General features: G+C 45.6%; 1 protein-coding gene across 1 annotated transcript in view; it reads left to right on the top strand.

Annotated features, from left to right (window-relative positions):
* The window catches only part of LOC144141192 (uncharacterized), a 46,625-nt gene that overhangs the window by 11,232 nt on the left and 12,001 nt on the right, over nt 1-23,392 (top strand). The window contains exons 2-5 of the mRNA XM_077672753.1: nt 2,042-2,227; nt 12,497-12,540; nt 15,735-15,894; nt 22,778-22,882. Of these exons, the coding sequence (XP_077528879.1) occupies nt 2,042-2,227; nt 12,497-12,540; nt 15,735-15,894; nt 22,778-22,882 (495 nt within the window). The remainder of the gene's footprint in view (nt 1-2,041; nt 2,228-12,496; nt 12,541-15,734; nt 15,895-22,777; nt 22,883-23,392) is intronic.

Below are 23,392 nucleotides of genomic sequence, written 5' to 3'. Positions count from 1 at the left end.
GTGCTCTGGCAAAATTTGCTGGCACCAGTGACTTCCAATCAAGACAGAAAAAAAAAAAAAAGGTTGGTCGAGTGGATCTAGTGCGACTGAAATGATGACAGTCTCGGGAACTTGGCTGCTGTAGGTGGCTGCTGCACCTACGCTTCCGCCCTTACCAGCTTACGAGAAACGCCGCTCTGGCGTTATTCCCAATTGCAAAATGAAGCTGCTCTCAGTTGCAGCACAACGCGGATGTCCGCTTCTCCAAAGGGCTTGCACTGATTTTGCAGCTTCGTCTACCCGGCTTTCGTGCGGTTATTACTTCGCTTGGGTGCATTACCTGTTGTGAAAGTTTGCGACTCCCGATGTATGTCAATGGGGTTACAGGCTGTTTTCTTCACCGCGAAGGTGAATGCCAATTTCGGGGAAAACTCGTTTAACATTGGATTTTTCCCTGGTGGGCTGATTCGAAAATAGCGCCTTATTTTTTTGCCTGAATTTAGAACGTTGGCAAAACTCATAAACAAAGATTGTGGCTTTTCTCTACTTCAATGTGACTGGAGGATATGCTTTGATATAGATTGCTTCTCGGGGCATCGATTGGAACAAAGGTATTAGTTGCCTCCATTGTTCGCTGCAACTTTTGTGCGCAAACGGTATGTCTTGCCTACCAAGTATCAAATGCACTCTTCCTAAGTCGAGTTATGTATTGGAATGTTCAGACTATGTACAGTTTGTCATAAAGGTGGTAACTTGCTAATCCCGCAGGGTTATCCTAGTCGTGTCATCACCACAGTACACTGCACACGTGAATTCGTTGTGATTTTGTGAGTGGGCACGCAGTAAATAAGTGAGGTAATCTCCAGTAAAAGCTTTAGGTAAATTCACAGTGATATATTCATGCTGTTGTATGCAGTGTGATTCAAAAAGCTACCACACTTTAGTGAAGGCTGACGGTGCAAGTGGCTAAACAATGAGTGTACATGTGTGTGGTAATCATGCGAAGCGGTGGGGTAATAATAGTAACTATACTATGTATCTTATTACCGTATTTTCGCGTGTATAAGTCATGGCAAAATACGAAAATTGCAGTGGCAAAGGAGGCGTGCGGATAATACGCGAGGTTTTTCCTTTAGTGCAGCTTCACGACAATGTGCGTTGTGCTGTGAAGCAGTAACACTGACTAAGCCTTCCATGGCAGCAATTTCGCAAAACATACAAGGACAAGGGGGGAAAAACAAGGACGAGCACATTAGTTCGACGACACCTGTAAACCTGCTCAAAACATGCTTTTTTCTGTCTGCTTAGTATGTGATGTGTTGCTTGAGCAGTAGCTTTTGTGCAGTCTTTCCTGCATTTTTTTTTCTTTTCCAGTGGGCTGAAAGTGGGCATGCAGATTATAAGCAGAAGCGGGTTATATGCGCGAAAATATGGTACGTTGTTTTTCACACAGTATCAGCTGATCAGGGACTCCTCGAATTAAAAGTTTACGAAAAACCTGGGAAAGGTTGCGTTGAAGTTCAACTCTTTCAAGACTTGCGTCGAGCAGTTGCACATGCTCTGTTGGGAGTGCCTTGTGTTCTTTTTTTTTTTTTTTTTTTCCTTTTCATTTCCTGATAATTGATCATTTTGGAAAAAATCCCCGCACTATTTGGCAGGCCTGAAATGTCACTGCTGAAACCGTACTCGCAAGCCCACACCTAATGCGAAAGGTTTAAGCAGTAGGCCTACTGGGAGGTCTTTTGACGACGAAAGACCCAGACTAAAGCAGTCCGTTGGTGGTTAAGGAGATGTCTCGAAGCTGACGGGCAATATGTATGCTCAGAGTGTGTTTAGGGAACTGGTGTGGTGCAGTACGGGGTGATGCGGATTCCATTACTACGACCACACGTCACCAATGTCCACAGAGGCAGGGTGCAACTGTTGCAATTGCACCCACGCGCTTTGCTGCTGCTTCCAACTTTAGCATGTCTTCAGTTTGACATCTGGGCCGCACTTGTTGGTGCTTGATCATCGCCCGCAAATGACAGGCGCCCTCCGTTCCCCTCCCCTCCCCTTGCAGAGCACGGGTGGCAGCACAGGCGAGGAGGAAGATGGAGGAGGAGGAGGAGGGGAGCTGGTGTCGGCGGAGACGAGGCGCAACACGGCCCTCAACGAGGGGCCCCTCTCGCTGCTCATGCACCACCAGCAGCAGACTGGTGGCACCAGCACCACCACCCAGCCGAGCACGGCTGGGAGCCACGACCCGGTACTCCTCCACCCCTCACTACGCACGCTTTGGGATAATCAGGGGGGGGACGGACCAGGAGGCGAGCACAAATGCGAGTGTATCGTGCCAACGTGGGTTCAATGTAGACACGTTTAAAGGTGCCCTGAAACAAGTACTAAATTGTAAGGTCGAATGCTCAAGGACACCTGATCCAAATGTTACTCCTTTCACGAGAGGCAGGAAGGCTCGGAATGAGGCTGCAAAGTTTGCCACACCACCTTCCTGCACTTTTTTTTGAATTCCCACCAATCGTATGTCATTATTGCCTCGCTATTTTGAGAAAGCACATATCCGTGCTATTGGTCAGTTTTTTCTTTTTTTTTATGCTCTTCCAGTAATGTGCAAATTGTTGGCTCTTCGTCAGCACTAGCATTTTCGTTAATTAGTGTTGCGTGCAGCACACACTTATGTTTATGTATCTTTATCTTTCTTTTTCAGAAGGGCACCTTATTACAGTTGAACCTCGTTATAACAAACACTGATATAGCGAATTATTGGCTATGGCGAACTAAATACCAACTGTGGTTGGTCACGCTTCACTTCAGTGCCACTTATTCTTTTTGTAACGAAGCCGAAACCACGAGAGCTGCACGCGATGTCGGCTGTAATGAAGGAATATTTGATTTGTGCGATGCTCAAAACTCAAAATCTCGAAGTAGAAAAGGCCCTCTCAAAATGTGTGGCCACTGTGCAAATCTTCGTCCTTCTCAGTGCTGTGAAGAGCCACCAAATGAAGATCACACCCTTCTTCAAACAAATGAGAATGCTGGCCTGTTTTGTTGAACGAACTTTGTTCTGCTGTGATTCACGTCCTCACGTTCCGGTCCATTTAGTTCGAAATGCCGCTACGAGACAGGTGAGGATTACGTCATTTATAGTGGGTTCGAAGCCTAGAGTAATGCGTTCTTGTATCCAGGACCAGATTGCCGATTTGTTAGAGCCGATTTTTTGCCTCTACTGTTACAACGAATATTGGATATAATTGACTAATTTACAGCCCCGATACTGTTTCATTATAACGAGGTTCGACAGTGTATAAAATTTGAGCAAAATGTGCATCTGCTGCTCGTAAAGGAATTGCGTGTAGGCTGCTGGGGTCAGCATCTCACTGAGAGAGAGAGAACCGCATTATTGTACAACTGGGATTTAGGGGGGAGGGGGGGCAGTGGGATGGCAACGAGGCCAGTGGGGTGTTGGGAACTTGTGTGTGTTAGAATGGTTCTGTGGGGGAAGCAGCGAGTTTGTAGAATGCGCCACATGTTGGCGGCAGCGTGGTGCCTTAGCGACGGGTGCGGTGGGAGATGGTGCCTGCGGAGGAGTCGGTAGTGCTGGGCGACTTCTCGATATGTTAGAAGTGCATACTGGCAAGCCGTTGGGGCACTGTTGTTAGGCGGAATGCTCGGGTGGTCCGTGCTCGAGCCGCCTCATTACAGCCTATGCCAGTGTGGGTCGGGGTCCACAGCAGCGACACGGGTTGGGTGGGGGGCTTCTTCCGCAAGATTTGCAGTGCTGCTTTAGAGATGGTGCCCCTGGCAAAGTTGCGGAGTGCTTGTTGAGAATCGGTGAGAATTTTCATGGGGGTGGGGGTTTGTGTGGGGGCCACTGCCGATTCCTCCGCTGTCACCGGGGGCTTAGTGAAGATGGTTAAGCGAGCGAGGTAAGCACTACTGCAGTGAAAGCTTCCTTGGAGTGGTACTGGGCTGCGTCCACGTACAGCGTGTGATCCGAGGGTGGGTAGTTTGTGTTGTGGTGTGGTGCTCTAGCTTGCCGTCTGGCCGAATGCAAGGTTGGGTGCGTGTTTCGAGTCCAAGTCGTTTTTGTTGGCTTTCGGTAGATTCGCGTATGGTAGATGGTAGCAGAAACGGCTTATTATGAAGCTTTGCACAAGTCTGAGGCGTTCTGAGGCGTTCCATTTCTGATATTTCGTGGTGTAGGGTTGCCACCTTTCCCCTAAGAAAAAACCGGCAATTCAGGGGAGGGTAGAAGGTTGAATTTGTGTTGAAAAAAAGATGCCACGTTTTTGTTATTGACATGCAATGCCATTTATTGTAGCGTTTTTCTACAGAGAAAGCAACATAACGTTCGCACTGAAGGTGATTTAGGTTTTGGCTATTGCTCTGAATGTGCTGCACTGAAGAGTAACCTCACTTGCTTATCACGCCAGTGTCCTTTCGTTGTGTTGTTCCTCACTTTGGTCCCCTTCCATCTCGGGTATCGCGCTCGGCCGCGCATTTCCTCTGCTCACGTGTCTTTGCACAGCTTGTTGACACATATATTTGTTGTCGTAGTTGCTGTATTTATGCTTACAAAAAGCTGAAAAGAAATGACCGTGGCACGAAGGCCAAAAAGCCGGCCAATGTCGGCTGCTTTTCGGTACAGACCGGCAACTGGCCCACTGTCTAAAAAACCGGCCACGTTGGTCCAAATGGTCCAAAACCGGTCAGGTGGCAACCCTGCCATGGTGTCTGTTTGTTATTCGTTTTATGAGTCCGATGGTCTGTAGAGTGTGATTTCAAAGTGCACGTTGTGTGAGGGTTGTGCTTCTATTTGCTTGGATCGTAAGGCCTAAAATGCGTAAGCTACTTACATGCAGAATGGTGTGATTATTAATTGTTATATGGATGTTGTGTTTGGCAGGGGATTTTGTTCGCGGAGGGTGTGGGATTACGAGTTTGGATTTGTGCACCGAGCATGTGAAACCGGCTTGTTGTGGTGTGTGTGTGACTGCCGTGGTTCCCCGTTGGGGGACTAGCGATGCCCATATCGAGGAAGCTTCCTCAATATGGGCGTCGCTGCCGCGGGGTACCCATAGTGGGATGTCATCTGCGTATATTGTAGATCTGAGTTCCGGTATATTTTCCAGGCTGCGTTCAATGGGTACAATTGCCGGATTGAAAAGCAGGGGTGAGAGGACAGCCCCTTGAGGAGTGCCTCTTGTTGGCATTGGGAAAGTTGGAGAAATGAAGGGGCCTAATCTGAGTGTGGCAGTCCTGTCAGTGAGAAGTACTTGTGTGTGCGTTGCCCTAGGTTGAGAGATGTTATCGCTGCGTGGGAGATGTGATCGAAAGCCTTGTGTAGGTCTAAGGCAAGGATCGTGGCATTGTCTTTTTTGGAAGGAGCTTGAATGATGTCGTGGTGAATTAGTATGTGTGCATCTTGAGTTGATAGTCCTGTGCTGAACCCTATGAGGTTGGGTGGGAGGAGGTCTTGTTCTTCAAGGTGTCTCGTTATTCTGTTGTGTATTATGTGCTCGAGAAGTTTTCCTTAGCAGGACGTTAGGGAAATTGGGTGGAGGTTTTCTAGTTCAATTGGTTTGGAAGGTTTAGGGGTTAGCAAGTTGTTGGAATGTTTCCAGGTGGTTGGAAGGGTCCCTGCCATCCAGGGGTGGTTGAGCAGTGCGCATATCAAAGCCTTTGATGCAATCACCAATTCTGTGCTTTCTAATGTGCGTGCCAGGGCCTAGTTACGCAGTCAGATTCACGAAACTGCTTCTGGGAGCTGCCTTTGTGTTTATTTCGCACGCCCACAACATATTTTAGAAGCTTCAAGGGGGCCATGAATACAGAGTAGAGCTTTATTTAGTCTGAAAGAGCTCCTCTTGCGAGTCACTCAGCTCCATTCCAGCCATGACAGACATTATTTTAAGGGGGGACGTGGCGAGTAAAACGACTTTTTTATTTATGGACCAAATTGAATCAAGTTAGGAGCATTTATGTAGCTAATCATTAGAAGGCTAATTACCTGAAGCTTGCTTTCAGCATAATTAACAATTAGACTTTTATGTCAGTGTGATCACAAATGGCTATTCTGTGCAAGGAAGCTATTGGATTATTCCATTATATCCTTTAAGCATAAAGAAAGAACGAGAAAAGTTTCACCTTTCTTTAGAAATCAGAAATACTCTCTTGTCAAAAAGAAAGTGAAACTTCTGTCTTTCTTTTTGGATAAAGGAAATAAAGCAATAATGAAATACTTCCTTGCACAGAACAGACCTTCCCGGTGATGCTAACACAATAATATTGTTGAGTTCTTGCCTAATTAGTTAATTGGTCTTGCAACAGCTCTGTGAAGGTAATTAGTCTGGTAACTCAAAAAGTGTAGACGATATATTTTTAAACTTATTTAAGTTTTGTTATTAGGTTAGTTAACTACATAAAATCTCCTAATTTGACTAAATTTGGTCCATAATTAACAAAAATAGTTTTACTTGCCACATGCCACTCTCAACAAAAATGAAGCGCAAGAAATGTTGCAAAACCTTCAAATTTCATCATACAGGGATGCAATATGGGCAGGAGCGACATAATATGAGAGGAGAGACGCAGACTTTTGGCCGCAAGGTAGTCATATTTTTGAGTGCTTTCTGGAGCCTCTGTTGGGTAATACAACGTGACCTTGCTGCTCTCCAAAGGCAAATGTCATCGGTGTAAATTGTTTTTTTTTTCACGCCAGGAGGGAGGGAACGCTTTAGGTTGATTAACGTAATGTTGAACAGCAGAGGACTCAAAACCGCTCCTTGAGGTACTCCTTTCTCTATACTGTGACACGAAGTAGGCCTTCTGGCGTAATCGAGGTTGTGTGCGTGGATTTCGAGCTACCTGGATGCAATATGGGCCAGCGCTAAATACATTGGGGTAAGTGCGTTAACTGCGCGTTAGAATTCAGGCTATAACTGCGCTTTAGAATTCAGGCTACACAATCAAACGGAACTAGAGGCCCTTTACCATAGCCCGGTGGCCACCTACTGCACAAAGAAGATTCTGTGACTTCCTAAAGAAGTCGCTGGGATGCGGCTCCTGGGAGTCGCCGCTGCTTTATGTGTTTTCTTCAATATATTGTCATTTGTTTGAAGTTTGTGATGAAATTGATGTCATTGTTATCGGGGCAAAGTGGTCTTTTTAAGGAACCAAGCTTGTACTTTGTCTTCATCGCCCCTTGAAGCGTTGGCTGCACTGATGGATGCATCAGTTGCTGCAACCATGTCAGGTGGCACTCGAACAAAGCACACGATCGCTTGAATCCAAGGAATGTGCTCAGCATGGCATAAGTCAGCAATTACATTTGAAAGCTCTGCCAGATGTTGTGGGAGACTGTTCGTGCACTAATTTTCTTTAGTACAGCCATTGATGGAATGGTCTTCCACAAATTCTACTCCTTTCCCTGAGAATTGGTTTATTAACCGTCGTCACAACTTTGGTGTTGCCGCTTCAGAGCCAGTCAAACGATGCAGCAAGCATCTGGCTCTGAGTGTCATTACACTTCTAGGCAGCAAATGTCGTGGGGTAGAACTTTGAGTATATCAGCAGGCTCGCTGTGTTTGTGAGCCTTCTAAATCCCAAATCTGAGGTAAACTTTCTCGTTTACTTAATCGGACTTTTTTCCCCTATCTGCGTTGTTATCTTCATCCCAAGCCCGCTATCACTGAGCCAAGGTTAGATAGCGCTGTTTTTTAAGGTCCCACAAGCATCTGTTTCCTGTCATAACCGCAAGTCGGCATACTCACTCGTGAGTACACTCATTTGTACTCATTTGTACTTAAACTCATGAGTTAGTACAATGATGAGTGAGTACAGACCCAGACAAAAAAATGAGTACGATGATGAGTGAGTACAGGCCCAGACGAAAAATGAGAGTACAATGACGAGTGTGTACAGACTTAAGTACATGTACTCGCGAGTAGTACTCATGAGTACTGTACTCGCGATTACATGCACTCGCGAGTAGTACTCACGAGTAGTACTCACGAGTACAGTACCCATGCGTGCTTAGTACAGTACTCGTGAGCACAAACTTGGGAGTTTGATCACGCACACGAACCACGATGTGCGTGCACGAGTTACGCATTTTGCGGTGCTCCTCTTACGGAGGGTAAAATGAGTTGATAAGGGGAAAACGGCTGTCCGTAGACTTAGATTAGCGCGTGAATGCAACTGGTTGAGTGCGAGAACAAAGTTTTGAAAAAAAATAATATTGATTGAAGATTGGGTAAAAATGAGTACAGGTTGAATGTGATTGCGAGTGAGTACAGATGAGTTGAATACTCGTGAGGGTAATGAGTTTGAGTACAGATTGAGGAAGGGTACTCGTGTGAGTACAGATTGAGGAAGGGTACTCGTGAGGGCTAATGAGTTTAAGTACAGATGAGTGCGTCCATGATTACAGATGAGTATGTGGAGAGTGAGTGCAGGTTATTTTGAGTACAGACGAGCTTTTTGAGTTTGAGTTTGAGTGAGTACAGCGTGAAGTAAAAAAAAATTGTTATTGAGTTTGAGTCAGTTCTTTTCTGTTCTACCGGTGCATTCAAATTCAAATTTATTTTTTCTCTCAACATAATACAATGTCGATGGTCTCCCTAGCAAGAAAGCTGTTGCTACAGCTTGACGGGGCCAGGGAGCCAAATTGGCGGCTCAGTGACGACTGTTGAAAGTACAGTGCAATTATAACAAGGGATACAGCATGACAGTACCTTTGAGAAGATTGTGTAAGAATAGGCCAATAAACATCACCAGAAAAAAAGTACTTGTATCGCGAGCTTAAACGCATTGGTTCGGCGTCACGTAATCGTCTACAGGCCAGACAATTCACGCATACTTGCACAAACAAGATAGCAAGTAAAATTCAAAAACAATCATTTCTGACGAACACATTACGTAAGGAAGCGCGTGTTAGTGTTCCGTAACTGCCGCTAATTCCCTGCATTCCCATTTGATCTCAAGATTTCATATCCTATTTGGTGACACAAATTTGCCTGCCCGTTTACGATATCTTGAGCTGAAACGGAGCGTGGTATGGTTGCTTTTTGGCATTTGTCGTTGCGCATTATGGTGCCTCGATGCGCGTTTGCGGGGTTTTCATGACATTGCTCTAAGAGCCGTACTACTGACTGACAACAAGTAACGTAAGACACATCAGTAAAGAAAATATATCCCACAGTGTTTTTAATTCTTTGTATTTTGTTCCGTATGGGGAGGCCAGATTGTGCTTGTGGTTGATCATTGCACCTTTAAGGGGGTACACTGGTTGTGAGGACTGAAAATTCTCCCAAAAAAAGCAGTTTTATTTGCAGCCTAAGCCATAAATATTTACAAAGCTATCGCAATTTAAAGCAGCCCAAATGACCATTTTTGCGTGTGTTTCCAAGCTTTGTGCCTCGTTTTCTCAGAACCACTTTTTTTCCCAGAGGTCAAGTGTCGGGTATAATATCTCGGGACGTACTGGTCAGATTTGCTCCATTCTTGCTGCATTCAAAAGCCTATGAACTGAGCAGTGCAATAGAGCCACAAAAATATAGAATTTCCCTTCGCTAGCACAACATTTTGTGCCATCCGTTCTGCGAAAACATCGGTAATTGATTACCTGACATTTTATAGGTTTACAGTGTTTGAAGAAGCAAAGTTAAAATTACTTCTGTTGTATAGCTGCACTCACTGGTCCTTTTAGAGCACACAGAGATAGCAAGTGTTCCAGTATTTCCTAGGTAGGTGATGAAAGAATTGCCCGAAATGGAAAGGCATAACAAGTTGCACAACTCTGACCTTACACCACATAGACGAAAACTGACTGCATATTTGTGCTCAGGATGTCAAAATACACTTAATGTGTAAATATCAAGCACATAGGTTGAGAAATAACAAAAATGTCCTTAACACCAGTGTCCCCCATTAAGAGTACTGCTTGAAGAGCACTTTTAAGAGTACTGCAAGGAAAAGAATTCAACCTAACATAGAAATTCGTGCACTCAGTTTATTGTTGGGCTGAGTACAGGTTTCGCGAGCTTTGGTTATTCAGTACAATCAAGGTGTTATTTCTTTTTATTTGTATACGGGGTGTTGTTTTTGCTTTAAACACCCACTCAGACTTTTATAACGGAGTACACTGAATCTCCGATCTACCCAAGTCTCGCAAACAAAAGCCAGAACAGACACTAGAAACAGGCCCCGGATTTTATAAGTGCGTGTCGTAAGAAACGAAAGAGAAATCGGACTGAAAGGACAGATTTAGGCGCCCATGATGTCGATGTCGTCCTTAGGGCATAAAAACGCTACTTTTCAAACACGGGGCAATATATTCATTTCAACATGAAACGTTGCGAAACACAAGCAGTTTGAGGGTGTCAAATAACAGCCGTTTCAATCAGGACTTATTTGTTCCGGCGTGACCTTTCTTGCTCAACCGCAGTTTCAAAGTTCTTTTTGAAGACTTCTCGCGGCGCATGTCGCCGGGTATCTGAACTGACGAACAGAGAAGGCAGGTGTAAAAAAAGAAACGAGTTGAATATGATGAAAAAAAAAAAATAAATAGCGCAGTTTGCACTAGTGCAAGGCTGGAGAAACGGCAGAGCTGGCGGCCCCTCTCCGTTCGTGGGAGACCAGAGAAACCAAGTTTGCCTTCCAAGCCCGGACTTCAAACGGTTGTAACTTCTGCTGCAGACCAGATAAAGTATGATGTTAGTCTTCTTGCGCCCGTCGATTTGTGCACAGTTCGCTAGTACCTTGTTCACCTGTGTCCCCCTCGCACCCCAGCAGTTTTCTTACAAAGGCTGCCAAAACATAAAATAAAAATTAGAATAAATTTAAATGCAGTTGTTTTGCACGAAAACAAATTTTATATTTACAATTAGAATGAAAAACTACACATGTCCTCCTATTTTTAATCATCATAACTAGAGCCCCTAGCTTTCCGCGATTCTGCAATTCCGCGAAAAATCGCGGAATTCCAAAAAAACCGTTAAAAGTGTGGCGCTACGTCCCCAAAACGATATATTTGGTGAAATATGGCGGAAAAGTAATAGCAAAATGGTTTCTATTGTCTGCAATGTTTCTAGTGTTGAAAATTTAAATTTGCATCTGCGTATTCCTACCTTATCAAATAATAAAAGTGGCTAGGTGGCGCACCCTCCACCCGAATCAAGGGGCTTAGCCATAGCCACAGAAAGAGAACATTGCACGCGACAAGGCCGGTCAGATTGCAAACAAATGAAGGGTGCAAGGAGTAAAGCGGCTAGCAAGGCGCTAGTACACTTGGAGAACTCTGACACTTGGAAGTTCTTCAAGAGTGTGAGGTGCTTGGATCCCCAGCAAGTTGGGTGTCTCTCAGAGAAGAGATCAGAGTTTGGGGACGTTCCTGGACTTGGGAAGAATCCCTAGCCCTAGCTGCTGAGTGGCAAGTGTACCTGAAGTCTGCCCAAGACCTTAAGTCTAATGACTGGGACTTGGCACAATTTCTTTCTAAACAAGAAAAGCCAGGTGAAGATTTTGACGTCCTGGCTTTCTGGGCTGGGATGGAACACCAGACTCCAACACTTTCTTCCATTGCCCTTAAATACCTGTCGGTGCCAATCAACTCTGTTGACACAGAAAAGTCATTCAGTCGCTGTGGTGACATTGTGCCTCACAACACCATTCTCTCGATGAAGAAAGCACAAAGCATCACCAGATGCTCCGCCACAACAGCTTCCTTCACTTGTAAATAAAATCTAGCATGTTAGGAATCTGAAGTGTCTAATAAATGAACTGTTACATATACCTTATGCCGTTGCAATGTTGTTGCGGAATTTTGCAGATTCCCCTATCTAGAATCGCAGAATTTGAAATGTTCCACTGCAAAAAGTAAGGGACTCTAATCATAACTGTCAAAATAAACATTTTTTGTTTAAGACCAGTGTGCCTCCCTTAAGTTCCTGTTGCTGTGATCACTTAGTTGGTCGTGACTGCTTGATGATTTCCATGTCATGTTTTCTTATCTGCGGGAATCTGTGAAATAAATGTGAAATCTGGCGCGCTTTCCATGCCACATTTCACACCCGATTGCTTTATGTTTAGAGCCTCATGCCTTGCTACAGAAATTGAGCGTTCCTTTGGGGAGCATGTTCGTATTATGTGTTACACCAAATTGGGCCCCTGCATCTACTCCAGTGATACGGGCTTATCGATAAAGAAATTCATATATCTGAAGTCGTTGAATAAAAAACAGCTAATTTTATTTTTGAGAACAACGCACAAAAGGTGCTCTGAATTTCGAGGCAGTCGAATGTGTGAATGCAGAGCCGAATTTGTAACTTGTGCGGCAATGAAGACAAGGACAACATGCATCTGTATCTCCGCGTTACGTGATTCTATTGTTGCATTGTCTTGGGCACAGCACTTGTGAAGGTTGAGAAGTCGACAGAAGGCTGCTCGGGAATGAATACAAGTGGCCGCGTTTCAAAGGGAAAAGGCTTTGACCTCTTTTTTCTCTCTTCTCTTCCAGCCAAGGCCATTTGGGAAGCCCTACAAGTGCCGAAAGAACAAGAGGTGAGGGGGGGGGGGACTTTCACCTTTTTTTTAATATTGCATATCCTAGCTCTCCGGAAACTAGTATGCGGGTGCACGATTAAAACGGGCTTGTAAATCTGCAAATGGAGCTTAAATATGTCATTTAAAAGGATGTGGCTAAATGCTCAATTTTAGGGCAATTTTTATGTGGCCCTGTGGTAATTCCTGACCAAAAGAGTAACATCTGAAAAGTGTGCCGCGGTTCCCGGGGCTCCACTGTCAGTCAGAAACCGGGAATAATTTTACACAGCCGTTTTATTGATCATAAATAAATGCCGCAGGTGGAAAGAGGAAGGAATCAACCCATGTTTAACTTCATTATTAACAAATTTCAGCGGGAAAGAGAGCAAAACGGAAAACGCATGTGCATTGTCAGTTAATGGGGGACGTTAGCAAAATTAGTGTAATGTAGGAGCACTTGGAGAAAACAGAAAAAGTGAAGGTTTTAGACTCTCATGCCCGTGCTACACATACACTAAATTGGCATTAAGTGCCTTCAGTTTTAATGCCATCAATTCACTGCTACACACAAAAATCCAATTTGCCTATGTCATTTTTGGTTCAAGGACTTCTCCACAACGCATTCGCCTTCATGCACGCCTTCAATCTGCCTACTCTCGAATGCGATGAGCACCAAATGAAACCAACGAAACTCTGAGCACCGGAGTGTGACGTGGAAATGTAGCTGAACTATGACATAAGACGGTTTTTTGTGCACTCTTGTTGGCGAAGTTCTGAGGAAGACGAAGTTCACTAAAACAGCGGCAAACGAGATGTAACTCGTTGTCCCGAATTTTTCGGATTTGGCTACCACTGGCAGGCGACGGCAGCTACTGAAGCCACTTTCAGAAACAGCTGACACCATTTTTTAGAAAACACTATTTTTCATAATGTTGCCCTTCACAACATCACTTCTAATCCTTGCAAGACGTTTTTCTTTACGTTAAAAACTTCGAAAATATCAGCGCGTTTCTCTTTTTGGTCATTATCATTATCATGCCTAACACATCTAATGCCTTTGCATTTTCGTTTGTAGCATGGCCCGTCCCAGTAATGTCATTTGGTATCTTAAGGCCTTGATGTGATTTGTCGTGTACTTGTGGCATGGGTGTAACTTACTTTTCACACAACGGCATCACACCCAGTTTACTGAGATCAGTTGATGCGAAAATGATGGAACGTTTGTACACCGATGTCGGTTGGTGAACAAGGAAATTGGCAGATGCTTAGGCTTTGCGTTTAAGTGCGGGAACGTGTTTGGCGTATTTGGCGATCTGTAACAAGAGCATGTGCATTGCACACTAGCGCTGGCGCCATTGTATTCCCTGGTGGCGCCCACGAGCAGCGAACACTTTCTGCTCCTGCTCGCACGCCACCTGCTGGGGCAGTGTCCCAAGGGTTTGAGCAGGCGCTGCAAAGTAACACTGCAGGATTTTCTTTGCTTGCAGTCGACGCTGCTGGCTTCTCTGTGCCTGCGGTCAACTGGAATCGTGCAGCGTAGGGGGAGTTTAAAAGATGCAGAAAAATGTGCATGAAGGATTTTCATCGTACAGTGAGAACAACTTCAGAAGTAACAGCAGTTTTCACGTAGAAAAAAATCCCGCCAAAAGACGGATGCTGTTCGCCTAATGTAGCTGAAAAGTAAAAAACAGTTTTTGTGGTTCTTACACTTTGCATAAACAGATTCGATACTGCTTCATAGCCTTCGAGAAAGTAGATGGAACCCTGGTGTGTTTACTCAACAGCGAAGCGTTTCGGAAGCACGGCACATAGCTTGGGAGAGAGGGAGTGAGTGAGCCCTGCGAGGTGTGCCATCGATTCGTCCACCCGAGTGGCACCTTTAAAAACTGTTTATTCACCCTCAGTCACCAAAAGTCACAGAGGCTTCTGTCCTTCAAAGAGCTCAGGACAAAGCGCCTGGCAATCCAGTGCCCTTGTGGGAGTAGGATGTCGTCGAAGGAGCAATGCGAGGCAGCTCTTCTTTGAAGTTTTTTAAATGGAGCTGAGCGCTCCGTTTGCATGAAAAAATGTCTGCCGGCACTAAACTCACCGCATGCTGGACGCAGGCGCGATGACATCAGACTCGGCTTGTACAGCCGAGCCAATGTTTGGGCTGAATTTGTTTGGATGCGAAACAGTAACAGCGCCTCTGCTCTTTTCAGTCCTGTAGTAACACAAGGTTGGTTTCATGGTCGTACGGCACGCTTGTGATGCCTGCGAGGCCTTCAGCAGCTGCTAGCTTGTGTTCCTCCTCGCAGCGTCATGCCTCGTAGCTTGATTCGGCTGTCTCGACAAGTTTGTTCCATTTGTGCTTTCCCAGGTGAATGCAAATACTGTGCGATTTGTCTCAAGCTTTGTGCTTACCATGGTTTGTCAGTGCAGTGTGTTTGTGTTATCACACAATGTTGTGTGTGTTGATGATGCCTCCAGGGGAAATAGCATCAGCACGTGCCAGTCGTGGTGGCTCCTTAGGGTGGGCTTCACTGCTTGACTCAAGTGTCCGGTGGTGCAGCTTACTGCCGCTTGAAGTGTGCGGGAAAAAGAACAAGGTCTCGTTCTGTTCGTGGGCTGAAGCCTAATACAATGCAAGGTGTTTCGAAGCAGGCAACTACAACTAAAGAAATGGACATTACAGTCACAAATATGATACCTCACAGATTCTCTCCAATGAAACCTTATTACTTATTATTTATTATTCAAAGTACCCCTAAAGGCCCACACGCTAGAGGGTATTATGTAATTGGCGGGAAACACAACAGAAATAGAGCGTATTAATTGCTAACAAAGGAAAACACAAAAACAACAGTGCATGCACGAATGCAAATATGAGACCAAAGTAATATATGCTCTGAATAAGATGCAAAAATAAACGTCAAAGAGGCAACAGCAAAGAAAACTGCAACACAAAGACAAAAGGAACAATGTGTGAGAGAGAGATTTACTATGTGAAAAGTGATATTTTCAATTTTAGAATGCAATTTCCATGGGATTAGTTAATGCAATTTGAGGATAGTAACTTGATTCCAGTCGATCATAGTGAAACAGCGCCTAGGATTAAAAAGCTTGTGTGACTATTGAGATGGGTGACTATTGATGTGTAAGCTTGTTCCTTTTTTGCTGTTTTTTTTTCCCGCAAAATAAAAAGGTTTGCGCGTGTGTGGGCTATATTGCAGTCCATCAGACCTGGATGCCGATGATGAGGACAACCAGGAGTACGACAGCGGGGCGGCGCGAACAGATCCGCTCGCCTGCGACGACAACCGCAGTGCCACTCCCCCACCGCTGCCCTCGGGGGATTGGCCGATCAACGGCAGCCTCCACAGGGCACTCGGGGTGAGTGGCCTGCCGTTAAAAGTCAACCAGCCGCAGTTAGTCGGTCTTTTCGATTATCCATCTTGGACTGACCATGGTCTCCCTGAGAAGCAATCTGGCATTGGTTCTTCACGTGTATTTCTGAGGTGATGGAAGTCCTCGGACTAGCCGCGGACTATTCGCGGCGAGGCCGTAACTGTATGTTGTAGAGTCCTAGTAATTGCTTTGCACTGTAATGGTGTACTATAATTATGTGAGGGATGGAGGCGTGGGATAATCTTCCACAAGTAAAGGGACAAATTCCCAATTCAAAAGGGATTAGAACAGGTTGACACCATCTCTCCGAAACTATCCACAGCACGTCTGGAGGGGGTATTAGGAAGCTCGACTGGGAAACATGGGATTAAGGATAGATGGGGAATACTTGTGAGCCATCAGAGGTTTGCGGACGACATATTCTTGCTGAGTGAGACTGCAGCACACGTGCAAACAATGCTTGAGGAACTACAGTCAGAAAGCATGGCCGTGGGGGCTAAAAATAAATATGACCAAATATAAAGCAATGACGAATAAGCGTGCCGAAAGCGCCCTCTTCAATCAATGCAACGAAACGCTGGAACAAGTACAAGAGTATACGCCTCGGGCTTCGCGATCGCTGCGCCACCTGCCGCCACTTCTCTGCAGGTTTTATGGGAGGAGCTCTGCGCGGCTAGAGGGGTTCGTGCAGTGTTTTGGTTCTCTTACACTTCTTTTTGCCCTTCCGCACCCTCAAAAGCTTGTTGTGGCGACGTCTGTGAGCAAGCAGTACGCTTATGGCACTTCAAAAGTCTTGGTAAAGTGCTTGAATGCCAACAAGAGCTATCCGGGAACGCGGTTGTGTAGGCCTCTTGGCTGCTGTTATGGGTGTCGCCGACGGCAGTAGCATATCACCACTGTCACCTCAGAATACGTCAGGCACAAGTGAACTCTACTGTCGCCTCGTTTAGACCCGATACTGGTGCAGTGAGTGGTTGGTTTCGTTTTGCAACACGGAGAACGAATGCGGCTTTGTTTCGAAAATATACGTCAGTGAAAAATATGTTTCGGGGATGTGATTACCCAGTACCTGACAATGTGGGATGTGATTACCCAGTACCTGATAAGCCACCCGAAAATGTTAAAGGGAAGCTGAAGCGCTTTCCAAAAAAATTGAGTTAGATTAACAGTTATATAGTTTCTTGCGCGCTGATTCCGAATGTCACATTGAAATTTATCGTACATGAGTCCAAGTGGCATTTATCTTGCAAAAAGCGCGGCCCCGTTTGAAAGACGCGCGCTTTTCGTCTTTTGACGCCCCTGATTGGGTGCGCCCGTGATGACGTCAAAGGAGGACACCCTTCGGCCGCGCGGGTTGGCGGAAGCATTGCGAACGATCGCACGGTTGCCTTTGCGGCAATTTAGCTTGCAGTTTAATTTTCGCACATGACTGGAAGTTTGTTTTATCATTTCCCGTGCTGTTGGTTCAATTATCTTGGAGCTTAAATTTGCTTTACATGACAGAGAACCCCAAAGCAGTGACTGTGACGTCGACTAGTGGGTTCCATCAAAATATTTTTGAATTAGGCAACCAGCATAGGGGGATTTTATACCTTATGTTAATATTAGGTACTGTCTTAACTGTTTCTTATTATACACAAAACCATTTATGCCGAAGATTAATGGGCGTTTTATGAACAATCTACCAGCGAAAAGCACGTACGTGCACTGCGCGAAAAAATAGAGTTCGTGCGCTGTAAACGTATATGCGAGACACATCTTGCCGGTACACGCATAAACCAACAAGCAGACTCTGCTTCCGCATTTCCTTTGTTCGTTGTCGCCCACCCCAGCCCCGTTACTCATCCCCGTACACAGACCCACACGCGCGTGCCATTTCGGCAGCGGCACTACGGCGCCTCCGCGATTGCTAGCTGCTCTTCGATGAGTGGCGTCTTACTGCTTCACATGCATTTATTCTGAAAACACTGCAGCATACTAGTGCCTGCTCAGCATGATTGGCTGTAGTAGGGCTTGATTTTCGCTTGTGCGTTGCGCATTCTGCTACAATATTACGGCCACCTCGTTATAATTAACAGACCAGTCGGACAAGGCAGTTTCGTTGTAGTTACGTTACTTTAGGTAACAATCCCCAAACGTTTGTGATAATGAATCGTTAGCCTGTTTCCGCATTTCTAGATTTAAGCATTTACCGCGCTAGTCGGACAGAGGCCGTATATTTACTCTTCGCTCCTAATTTTTTTAGTATCATCATTATATATATCACCGTCTATCACTGGAGCACACTTGAGGTTCAGTGACAACAAGTGCTTGCCAGGTTATAATATGCAGCCACACGGAATCTTGGGCAAAAAAATTAGGCCCCCGGAGTCAACACAAATTATGGCACGGTGGTGGTTCGGAGTGGTGTTTTTTTTTTAATTCCAGACAAAAATCACCTTATCGTGACATGTATACTTGCAAAATAAGTAATCTGGTTGTCTTGGTTCTTTTACTTTGTAGGAATACTGTTTACCTTTTAGCCGGGAGTGAACTTCTATCAGGATTGGCCCCTTGTTTTAGTTTCGCCAAAAAATTGTTTTTTTGAACACTGTCCTGAGCCCATCGGGAAAGAAAACCGACGCGTTTAACGAAACAAGTATTTCCAGAACAAATGTGACTTGGTTTCTGGAATGGAACGAAACATCCCCGGCCAAAGTACAGCAGTATTCCCCATCCTTCCTAAATATAGAATCTAATGTGAACATTCACGTCCGTCGCAAAAAAAAAAAAAAAAAAAAAAAACCATTGGAGCGGTTTACAAAGTATTTAACGTAGTGTAGTATATTCTCTGTCATCAAGCACAGCCACCTCGGCTGTCGCTTCCGTATGTTATCAAGCATCCCGGTGTGGCATTATTCTGCTTAGGAATACGGCATGATAACGTATGCCTCGTTTGGCGTTCGTGCTTACTTTTTGAACACGAAAATTGTACAAATGAGTGCTATCAACCACAACAACAACAAGTATCATTCACAAGAAAACACGGCGAAAAGAGCATGGCCGAGGCGGCCGATCCGGCCGGAAGTCCAGGTATGACGTTTTTCAGCCGGTTTTCGCCCGCGCTCTTCGGTCTTCCGGCATCGCGCGGTGAGATGGGGGCGGGGCATCGGGCCACTTTTGTTTGCTCATTGCGCCGCTTCTATTGCATGTATTGCGAAAATATTTCGTACACATGAACTATTCAATGTGTACTTGCTGCTAGTCAACTTTTCTTTTAATTCTAAAACCGCTTCACCTTCCCTTAAGTACATTCCAAGGTGCGGCATTGTGAAAGATGTGCCCAATCATAGCAAGAACCAAGAAAAGGTAATGAAACCAGAGAAAAATAAATGGTCTGCAAGTCCAAAAGAAACAGAGTAGCTCGTATGGAAACGAGAAAACCCAGTGCAGCTTCTAAAATGCTTAGGACGTTTGTCTAAACTTGAGCCAGGTAGACTCACGAGATCAACTAGATGCGAAATGCACTGCTATTTCGCGAGACATGGGGAGGGGGACGCTTAACTATCGTTATGTACGACTTTGGAGCGAAATCGAGGAATACACGTTTTAGAAATCACACACACGAGCTCCGCGTTCACTTTACTTTTGTTTTTAGACCTCAACAAACAGCTGATCACCTGGCGAAAGCATTTTTTGAAGCATTTTTTGGAAGCATCTTTTAAAAGCGTAGGGTAGGAATTTCGCAACTGATAAAAAGGTACCGTTGGAAAAGCGGGGTATCTTATAAGGCCCTCTGATTTCAGTTTGTGCTAGAATCTGCACGTTCCCTATGTCATATGACGATGCTTCGAAGAAACGTTAGTCGTGGAGGTGGATTACTCTAGAAGCTTGTCTCCATGCTGCTTGCGGAGAATATATGTCGCAGAGGAATGTTTGCGGGTGCTCACCTCATGACCAGGTGACCCAGCATTAAATTGTTTGTCGTGTGTGGATGCCCGAGTGTAGTTTTGGATTATCCATCGTACTTCTTTCATAGAATGTTTGTGAAATTTATGCCACGTTGCTTGCCCACGGTAGTGATCAACATCTGAGGCATGATACTGGCAAGCGTAACTGGCGTGCTGTCAGGTATGAATGCTCCACTAGATTATGTAAGCGCATGAAGCCGGTTTACATCGTAGTGTGTAGCCGTAGTATGACCATCTGGGGAAACGTTCCTACTGTTGGTAAATTTCAGGGCAGTGGAATTACTCCATGCACATGCTGCCTTCACGACGCTGGCCTGCGAGCCAAACGTGGCGCTTACACAGACCGAATGTGCTACACTAAGGTCACGTCAGAAACATTTACTTTCTTTGAAATACACCACATTTGGAAACAGAGTGGTTGCTCTACTTAAATACGTATTTCCAATGCATACAAATGGTAGATCTCAGTCATGAAAGTGCCGCTAAAGCAGCGGTGGCAGTGGCTGGGGACTCCTGCGGCTGCTTTCGAAATGGGCCGCTAGGGTGACTTCAGTGGCGCCCCTACAGGCAGCGTTCGAGGCATATAACTACCTCGGACAGGTGCTAAGTGCTGATCCCTTCCACGAGAGAGAAATCTGACACAGAATAGGATGGGTTGGGGAGCACTCGGCAAGCACTCTCAAATGATATATCCCTCAAGAAAGAAATCTACAACCAGTGCATACTGCCAGTGATGACATATGGAGCTGAAACTTGGCACCTTACTAAGCAACTGGAAAGGAAACTTATATCGGTACAACGGGCCATGTAACGAATAATGTTAGGAATGACGCCCACGGACAGGAAACGAGCTTCCTGGATCAGAGAACAAACTATATTACAGTTGAACCCCTTTATAAGAGACACGTACCGGGGAGCAGTTTCCGTCTCTTATACGAGATGTCTCTTATAAGCAGGGAACCGTGTTTTCACTTACTAATCAGACAATAGTTCAATGTGGGCATCGTATGATTAAAATAAGCTCAAAAGAACGCTACAGCATGTTGCAAAAGATTCATTCTAATTTACTTTTGGCCCCCAGAATTTATGAAACAGTTCTGAATCTTTGTTAGCTTTTTTGACTATATTTACACTGTTTTTTACAACCTATTCTACAAGCTTTTTTCATTTCCCTGTTTGTGGAAGATGAATCGTAGATGTTGAATTCACAAGCCTGATGAATAGCCAGAGCGCACAGCTTCTTCCGCTCTGTGCTGTGGCTATTCATCACGCTTACAGGACTCAACATTTGCGATGCTTCATGATTGGGAGATACGCGAGTGGAAGAGCCCGCATGTGCGGTCGCGCTCCATCCAGTGGATGGCAGTAAGCTTCAACCGCTTCTGTAAGTTGAATTTCCATTGGCAGGGCTTCTCATCGTCATTTCATAGCTGACTGACCCACTGTGTGTTTGCTGAAGCTATAATAAATAGCGACTGCAGGCGTCTGTCGTCCACCTGTGTTTCCACAATGGAAGCAACTGCAATTAGTTACTGGTGGCACTGCATCTGAAGTTAAAACGTCTGTTACAAGCGAGGTTGATGATTAAAGTTCAAGGATGACTTGTCCCTTATAACCAACTGTCTTCTACATCCGATGTCTGCTATAAAAGAGGTAAATTTAATGGGAAAGATAGGGCAGCCAACCATGTGGGTGAATAGTGTCTCTTATACCCATTTGTCTCTTACATCCATGTCTCTTATAACGAGGTTCAACTGTAGAAGATGTCATAGTTGAAGTAAGGAAAAAGAAAGGGACTTGAGCAGGCCACAGTGTATAACAAAATGACAACTCGTGGACCTTCAGGTTAACAGAGGGGACACCGAGAGATGCCGTATTTTCGTGCGTATAACCCGCAGCAAAAATGCGAAAATTTCACTGGCAAAGTAGGGGTGCGGATAATACGCGGGGTTTTTCCTTTCGTGCAGCTTCACGGCAATGCGTGTTGTGCCATGAAGCTCCTGTGCAGTAACACTGACTAAGCCTTCCATGGCAGCGATTGCGCAAAATCTACAAGGACAAGGAAGAAAAAACAAGGACGAGCACACTCTAACAACTGAAGTTTATTAGCCAGTTGTCACTTTCGCCTTGCAGTCAGTCTATTCTACTTGCTAAATATATGCTTTTTCTGTCTACATAGTATGTGATGTGTTGCTTAAGCCGTAGCTTTGGTGCAGTCTTTCCTGTATCAAATGTGCGGGCAGTACGCGAGGAATTTTTTCTTTCCCAGTGGGCTGAAAGTGGGGGTGCGGATTTTATGCAGGGGCGGGTTATACGCACGAAAATACGGTAGGTCTAGAAGAAGGGGAAGGCCAATAACACGATGCAGGGACGAAATGAGGAAAATTGCTGGCCAGCAGTGGACTCGGGCAGCACAGGACAGGAGTCAATAGAAGAGGCCTTCGTCCTGCAGGGATCCTGAGTAGGCTGTTGGGGATGCTGAGATAACGGTGGGAGCTCTCACTGGTTGGGGATTGACGACACTCCGTTTGTCTGCGAGAGGCTGTCAGACAACTTGTTGGTGGAGAAGCAAGATGACAAGCTTTGGGACTAAAGAGTGGAGGCAGCTGGCGTGGATGGGGGCGGTTAAAAGTGCAAGAAAGAGTTTGTCGTGCCATGCGGGCTGATAACCATTGTGGTGGTGACGATGGTAATAGTCATCTAGCAGCACACATGACATTTAAGATTTGAGCTCGACTGGATGCTCTCTTCTTGCTGTGAGCCTAGCTTTTTTCACTGGCAAGTGAAATGTCGGTGCTCTTTAGTTTGCCTGTTTTGCTGTTCGTCACGGACACCATGGAAAGTCAGCGGCCAGTGGAATGTGGCCGAGCAACGTGAATGCCGAGGACGGGTGTGAGTGGCGCTGCTGTGCGTTGCAGGAGGCGGAGCGCGTGCAAGAGGAGGTCCGGCGGCTGGTGCAGCTGCTGAAGGAGAAGGAGCTGCGCATCCACTCGCTGGAGCGGCGCGTGCTCAGCCTCGCCAAGGTGAAGGAATCCGCCTTCCGTCACACTCACTCTTGCCCAGGGCTGGTGTGAAAGGCAGGGTGTCTAGCGACCCGGAAAACCGGAAAAACAGGGAAAAGTCAGGGAATTTTGAGCCACCGGGAAAAGTCAGGAAATTGTCAGGGAATTTTTCTATCAAGTAGTACCAGTCCGGGAAAACCACTTCGGGGCCTGCCCACACAGTTTTAGAATAGGGTAAACCATTGTTGGAGGCCCCGAGAAGTTACGAAATGCAACACGTTTGCGCGCGACGAAAGCGTGAACCGCATGAAACGTTTTCTGTTTTTTTTTTGCAAGCGAAAACGCGGCGCGCACGCCTGAGGCGCGCTGACGCCGCCGCGGAAACCACCCGACGGCAGGTGCCGGCAACATGGCGGCAGCACCAGCCGCGGAGTAGTGCGGTAGCTCCAACGACCGCTTTTAACCGCTTTTTAAAATGCTACTTAAGGGTCAAACGCACTTGCTTGTGCAGAAAAGGAGCCACCCCAGGCA

This window comes from Haemaphysalis longicornis, unplaced genomic scaffold (genome assembly GCF_048455015.1).
Source record: "Haemaphysalis longicornis isolate Haplotype H1 unplaced genomic scaffold, Haemaphysalis longicornis Haplotype H1 scaffold_6, whole genome shotgun sequence".
In the NCBI taxonomy this organism is placed as follows: Eukaryota; Metazoa; Arthropoda; class Arachnida; order Ixodida; family Ixodidae; genus Haemaphysalis; species Haemaphysalis longicornis.
The sequence above is the reverse complement of the archived record's forward strand: the minus strand, read 5'-3'. Positions and strand labels throughout refer to the sequence as shown.